The 7,456-nt window shown below is 43.8% G+C and overlaps 1 protein-coding gene across 2 annotated transcripts in view; it reads left to right on the forward strand.

Moving 5' to 3' along the window:
• RNF130 (ring finger protein 130) overlaps positions 1–7,456 on the forward strand; it is an 86,470-nt gene that overhangs the window by 71,044 nt on the left and 7,970 nt on the right. For both annotated transcript variants that reach the window (XM_012665147.1, XM_012665148.1), the window contains 2 exons: positions 2,544–2,640; positions 4,755–4,959. In XM_012665147.1, coding sequence (XP_012520601.1) covers positions 2,544–2,640; positions 4,755–4,959 — 302 coding nt within the window. The remainder of the gene's footprint in view (positions 1–2,543; positions 2,641–4,754; positions 4,960–7,456) is intronic.

The raw sequence follows: 7,456 nt of genomic DNA on the forward strand, positions 1-7,456 counted from the left end.
TAGTTGTCCAATTAATTTCTTTCTATTGTTAGTAGAGACGAGGTCTCGCTCTTGCTCAGGCTGGTTTCGAATTCCTGAGCTCAAACAATCCGCCTTCTTCGGCCTCCCAGAGAGCTAGGATTACAGGCGTGAGCCACCGCGCCCGGCCAGGAAAATGTTTTTTAAAGAGAGAAGATAGTTCAGATTTTTAAGTTAGCTAAGGAAGGGAGGTTTTCTAAATTCGTCCCCAGAAAACCAGTTAGTCTTTGTGGTTTTTCATTACGGCACCCCACAGACTAGAGGAGAGATTGTAATTATGTAGTAAAACAGGTCAGGTGCTTGTTCTTTAGATCAACCAGTTAGGAACCCCAACGTAAGAAAAATCCATTTATAACTAATTTAAAGGTAAAGAAACAGAAAACTCATGTAGCTTTAAAAGTTAAATATGGAGATCAAACCATTTTGTTCTTTCTGAATAACTAGTAAGAAAGGAAAGGCAGGACAAGAAAAGGGAAAAGCGAAACACTGGCCCGAGTAGGGAGCACCAGAGCCAAACCCTGGTCCACCCCGTCCTGCACCCTGGTCAGGGGTCACATAACCTCACCCCTCCTGCCACCCGTCAGCAGCCAGATCCCATCCTCCACCCCGCAGAGAGCTGACCTGGGGCACCTGCCTAGCCACTGCACCCCCACCCGGCACTGACCAAAACCACAGGGGTCCGTAGGCCTCGTTAAAATAGATGCGAGGTATTGGGCAGATGCATCCTTGTGACACTGTAGGAGGAAGTTCTGTAGTTTATGCCAGATCTCAAGGGATCTGTGTCCCCCAAAAGGGTTAGGAAGCCTCGTGCTAGTCTTTGCTAGACCAGCCAGTCAGCTTCTGCTGCGCAGTGAACACTGGCTCCAAGGCTGCCCCTCAGCTGCAGGTCGTGCCCGGCAGCCAGCAGCCCTGCATCTCACTCCGCACTCGCGTATGTGGTTGCAAGTTACCAGAAGGGGACGTAGTGCTTTGTGCACACTCAGTTAGTTTAGATCTCCCCTACGGGTTGGTGGCGTTCCACTCCTCGAGTAAAAGCCTCAAGGTTTATACAATATCCTGCAGGGATGATGGTTCTGGTTAATTGCATTACCTCTAAGTTTAAACCTAGATTGATAAATTCATTCTTCAGCAGCTTCTCATCCCCAAAGAAATGAGTACACAGCCATCAAGTGGTGATAGGTGGGTGGGTGTGTATTGTTCAGGCTGAAGCCATCAGCATGAATGTTTATTCCAAATCTCAGTATAAACAGTTTTCTAGACCTCTTTTTTAATCAAAACTCCATTTCTAAACAGCTCTTAATAAGATTAAATGTATAAATTAACAGTTTTAAAGGCTTCGGTTTGGTATCAATCTCAAAATTTCTTTTGTCTTATCCCAAACACAGATGATAGTGTTTCTAGCGAAGCTGCCCTGAGCGTCTGTCCTGGCGCCCACCCTTGCCCTGTTCCGCCAGGACCCGGGCTGTTGTCAGGCTTCGTCACATCTTCTGAAAGCCCGGGCTCCCTCAAAGCCTTTTCTCCTTTCCAAAGGGCCAAGTTTTTTTTTTTTTTAGAATGCAAAACCCCCCATTACTGACTTATTTCCAATCATGAGGATGTGACTTTCTGCTTTCCTGAATAAGATAGAAAATCACCCATCTTCCCCCTGCAAGATTTCAACTGAAAATTGCTAGCTGAGTATCCTTCGATTCTAGGCATAGTTTACCCCTTAAATAGTTCCAACTGCTCTGTAACTTATAAACATTCAACACAGGTTGCTTAGAAGTTTTTTTTTAATGTTTTAAATGACATTTAAACAGTTTCTGCTTGGCGGGGTAGCTCACTCCTATAATGCCAGCACTTTGGGAGGCTAAGGCAGGAGGATTGCTTGAGGCTAGGAGTTTGAGACCAGCCTGGGCAACATAGCAAGACCCTGTCTCTACAAAAATTAGCCAGGTATGGTAGCACACACCTGTAGTCCCAGCTACTCAGGAGGCTGAGGTGGAAGGATCGCTTGAGCCCAGGAGTTTGAGGCTGTAGTGAGCTATGATCACACCACTGTATTCCAGCCTGGGCAACAGAGCAAGACCCTGTCTCAAAAAAAGGAGGGGAGGGGGGCGTTCATAAAATTAGTAAGTAATTATGTAGGGAACTCTTGACTTAACCCTCATTTGATATCTTTTTGAAATTCCATTTTTCTATGCTATTATAGAAAACATAACTGATTTATAAGGTATAATTACCTTCATTCTTAATAAATTTTCTAAGCTTCCTCAGGTCTTTTTTGGAATTTGGTGGCATAAAGAGCTCAAATAGCCACATCCTATTTACCAGCCCTCATTACACAGTGCCATTGATAATGTGAGTTTGGTTCAGGAGGTTTTCTTCAAGTTATATTTTAATAAATCCTCAATATTTGTCTCTTGGGACTCGCAAATATATCTTGAAAGGGGGGAAAACAGACTAATTAAAATTCCATTTCTTTTCATTTGACCTAATGGCTTTTCAGTATACAATGTGTAACATAGTTCTCCATTACTTTATAGGCATGTTTTCCACAAGTCCTGCGTAGATCCCTGGCTTAGCGAACACTGTACCTGTCCTATGTGCAAACTTAACATATTGAAGGCCCTGGGAATCGTGGTACGTTTCCTCTCTGTTACTGCGTTGATGTCGTAGCGCATCTGAGTGCGACGTGGCGGACACGCTTGGCGTAACACAGGGCGTGGTTTCCTCTCACAAGAAAGGCACTGACTGGCTTTGCCGCAGAACCTTGTAGTGCGACAGTGCCTTTCTTCTAGACTCCTTCAAAGTCCCACTCGAACCCATTTCAGGGAGCCCCTGGAAGAGAAGTAACTATTAGGCCGCCTTTGCAGTGCGCTACTCTCGGGTGGTGGGTGTGCAGTAAGAACTGGTGTAGAGAGGAGAGAAGGACATGATTTTCCTTCACTCTAATATTCTGAAAAAAGCATAGACTCTAGACTGTTGGCTCTGGTCCACTAGTAATACTGTCTGCATTTGGCGTAAGGTAAAATTGTGTCATTGCGTACATTCCTTCCCAAGACCAAGTTTAACTTCGGTCTTGGGGCTGTTGGTCAGTTGCCAGCAGTTTGAAGGTGGGTGGTGGCCAAAGCCCTGGGAGAAGCAGGCTGGCGAGGGCTCTGGCCAGTTTCGCTGCGTGGAGATCGGCTGTGCAGCCGAGGCAGTGCTGACCAACAGGACTGGGAGGCTTTTTTTCCTTGCTTAAGACAAGTATATACCCAGGATTTTGCTTTTTATAGGAAAATAGAATACTTTCTGGTCTCAAAAAAGAACAAATGAATAATCTCCTTTTAGAACAAAAAGTTTAGCTCGAGCCAACATAAGAGCGTCTCATTTTAGCTTTGCAGCCCAAAGAAGATCTGAGTAGTCCTGTTTTCAATGTACTGTCAGAGCACAGTTGAAGTGTATTGCAGTGGGCGCTAACGCTCTGTCCTGTCTCCAGAGAGCACGTCGGTGATGTCGTATTTAATACCAAGTTTCTCAAAGGGCCGAGCACGCCTGGCGCTGTGGACTAGGTAGTTCCTCGTGGCGCTGCCCCTGCACCGGGGACTGCGCGGCAGCTTCCCTCGCCTGCGCTGCTCAGTGCCAGTAGAATGACACCCAGGTCTCAGCAGTCAAAAATGTCTCCATATGCTGCCAGATGTCCCCTGGGGGCACAGTCACCCCCACTTGAGACTCGTTTAACAGGGCGCACTGCCTTGCTGCCTGGCACAGGGTGTGCTCTCAGAAAGTATTCACGCACCTCTTCTCGCCTCCGGCCTTCTTGGGTTTTAATGAAAATTCTTCTAAAATGTATTATAAGCTACCATGGTTCCTTAAATATAATAAACATAATAAATCTCTTCTAAGTGGGCATTATTATAAGCATCAGTTACTACACTGTGTTGTAATTTTTTCTTTTAATAAGCCGCTGAGGTGCTCTGAAACATTCCTTTTGCCCCAGAAGCCACTGGTTTGGTTGCATATTGCTTTTCTCTGTATAAACTCCCAGCCATCCTTCCCAGCCCTGCTTCTCGCATGCTGTCTGTGATACGCCTACAACCGAAGGTTGCTGGGGCAACCGAGTATCCACATTGTTAAACCACAAGAATTTTGTGCTCACTTTTTAATTGGTAGACTTTGGCCCCAACCAGCTCTGTATCTCTCCTTCAGGATTAGGTGCTTAGGTTTTGAAACAGGTGGTTTTCTTACAGTTTGATCTACTCTTGGTTGTGTGTTTTCCTTGAGTTTAAAGGTGGAAGATATTAAAAACTGACCACCAGCTGAGTGGGCACTACAGAGAAGTTAGCAGGATGAAACGGTATTTTGTGTTTACTGCTGTCCCTCAGCGTGAACATTTAACACTAACCAAAGTAATAGTTCACTGTATTTTAAACTGAATGTCAGCTTCATAATTACGATCGTGGCTCCCTCTGCCTGTGTGCCATGTCCACAGAAGGTTATCATTTCTTTGTAAAGATGCAGTGGCCACTTTTCTCCGATTTGCAATGGATTTTGGTTTTTCTTTGTGCCATATTTGGAAAGAGATTGCTTGTTTCTTTTGAAGAAAATCTCTTGGGTGCAAGTAGAAAGTATAGGTAGATGGCAGAGAAATGAGAGGAAATCACATGGGAAAAACTTGGTGAAGTCTTTGCAATGGGGTGTCAAACACTGAAGAATTTTATAAACAGATTTGTTATTCTTACAGCTGTTTTTAACCTGGAAATATTTTGCAGCCAAATATGCCGTGTACCGACAACGTAGCATTTGATATGGAAAGGCTCACCAGAACCCAGGCAGTTAACCGGAGGTCAGCCCTAGGTGACCTCACCAGTGACAGCTCTCTTGGCCTTGAGCCACTTCGAACTTCGGGGATATCGCCTCTTCCTCAGGATGGGGAACTCACTCCTAGAACGGGAGAGATCAACATTGCAGTAACAAGTAAGTGAGGACCCTTTGCTCAGGCCCAAGGTGGCATTGCTGCTTGTGCTGGGCACTCGGGGACTGCTGAGAGGAGAGTCAAGGCTGTCGCCTGGGCCTGCGACTCGGTTTGTACCCGAGAAACAAACGTGTACTTTTGTTAAAACAGATAACTGGAATAACGAAGCTTTCTTATGATAAGGAGCTTGTGTATTTGTGTGTAAATAGTAGGAATAGCTGCATTTGAGGAGTAGTTGCTCAGAGGTTTGTCTTAGTTGCTGTTTTATGAACCTGGTTTTGAAATCGTGGCATTGCAAACAGGCATCTCAAAGGGAGACGATGGAGCGTGACCTGGGGCGTCAGCAGCATCCCAGGGCTGCCGTGTGACTGAGCACTGGTGCTCTTCGTCTCCCCGGCTGCAGGCGACTTCGTAAAAAACGATCTAGAATTTGAACCTAAAAATTCACTTGTCTAGTTGAAACTGTTGCTCACTTTATTTTACACTTTTTATAGAAGTTTGATCTCTTGGTACTTAACTTTGGTATAATTGTACCCAGGGTGGGAGAAAAGCCAAAAGGTAATCTGCCTCAGACAGTGCTCTGGGGTGGTTATCTTTGTCTTGCTTGTTGCACTGTTGACAAGCAGAAAGGAAGCGCGGAGGTTTCGAGGGCGGTGCCTAGTGCGTGTGGTGTGTGTGGGCGACAGTGTGTGTGGGCGTTGTAGACTCTCACCCCGTAACAAGCAGCTCTTTTCCTCAGTTCCATCCTTTATGTGTCACCCTCGCCTAACAACCCCTCACCGTCCTTCCTCGTTGCCACGGGGCACTGCCTTTCCAGCACACGCTGCCGCTTTGCCTAGAGTCCCAGCCCCGAAGCCGTGGGATTCCACACGGCTCGGCTGTCAGTGAGACCGAGAAGAGCCGTCGCAAATGGTTTCCCTTCACACGCTAAGCATCGTGTAGTCGAAGGATTCATGTTCGTAACCAGCTAGAAATTATTATTAGAAAACGATTTCCCAGGTTTTATTCTATCATCCATCTAAACTCAGAGTCTTCATTCAGTTATGAAATTGGTAAAACTATTTGAATATAGTTCAGCTCACTTCTTACCATTTCTCAATAATTAACAGCATTTCATGGTTTTCATACTTTGATATTTAGGTTTTATGGTCTAGATTTTTTTTATAAATTGATCTAGTAATCATAAAGGAGACAAAAGCTGTTTATTAATGAGTTATTTTAGGCCCTTCATCCATCAGACATTTATTGAGCACCTACTAATGACTACATTAAGTACTGATCCCATTATATTTTATACAGAAATGCCCTTTCAAAGTCTTACGTTTTGATGATAAACAATATTATTTCATACACAAAATTAATCACGTTTATCATAATTTACATGTAATGTTAATAAATAAAATGGATGTGATTAAACTACACCAAAACTACCTCTGCATTCCCTGCAAGGTCCTGTAGCGCTGCAACAACCGCATGCGTTTGACCGGCACCTGCTGTGTGCAAGGCACTGTGCTAAGGGGAGGCGCTGGGGAGGTCGGAGGTGACGAGGCCCCAGCTGCTAAAATGCCTCTGGGCATGTTGGGAATTACCACGATGGTGTTCGCTTCTTTTTAGTTACAAGCATTTAAAACTGAAATCATACACACAAAAAAAGACATGCAAATATGGGGCAATATACTCAAAATTTGGAAACGTAGACATAATGGAAGTTCTGGAGGTTAGTCCGCATATCATGTATGAAAATTCCTAAGAAGAAAAAAACGAAGAATGCTATGTTCAGTTCCTTGATGATGACCGCTCGTCTTCTGATTTTTTTAAATGCCAATATACCTTTCCCCTAACTTAAAATATTACAGGTAAAAATGGTAGATTTCACATGTATTCTTGAACGTTCATTTTGATTATATAAAAAGCTTCAATCTATTGATGAGGAAATGTGTAATCTAATAGACAGTGGCTCCACTGTTACCTGAAAAGAAAGAGTTCACAAAGCATTTTAATAATGTAAACAAGGTGGGCGGAGAAATGCTCGTAGAGGAAACTCAGCATCCTGGAGCTCTGCAGGCACCTCCGCTTGGCCTTTGGAAGGTACCACCTTTAAAATGTCATAGAAGTATAATAACCTCTTCCTAGAAAAAAATGCCTGTGCACACACAATTATGTGTGCAGTGTTAGGATTTATGGGACCCAGGTTAAGAAACATAGGTTATACACAGCTTTCGCATATAAACATTTGGCATTCCACATGTAAATAATTTCTTCTCTTCACCTTCTTGCAGATATATAAGTAATTTTGCTGTGTAACGCTTTGTTAAACCAGCCCTAGCCACTCTATATGCTAAAGAATATTTTATAGTTAAGACTTTTTTTTAGGAAATCACATTGGTTCTGAGATTATTTTTGAGGTTCTCAATAAATACTGTTTTTAAAGTGTGACCTTGACAATACAGGCCATACAGGCTCTGAAAAGTTAAGGAAAAAAGTCCAGAAGGAGAGACA

This window comes from Propithecus coquereli, unplaced genomic scaffold (genome assembly GCF_000956105.1).
Source record: "Propithecus coquereli isolate 6110/MARCELLA unplaced genomic scaffold, Pcoq_1.0 Scaffold970, whole genome shotgun sequence".
Classification (NCBI taxonomy): domain Eukaryota; kingdom Metazoa; phylum Chordata; class Mammalia; order Primates; family Indriidae; genus Propithecus; species Propithecus coquereli.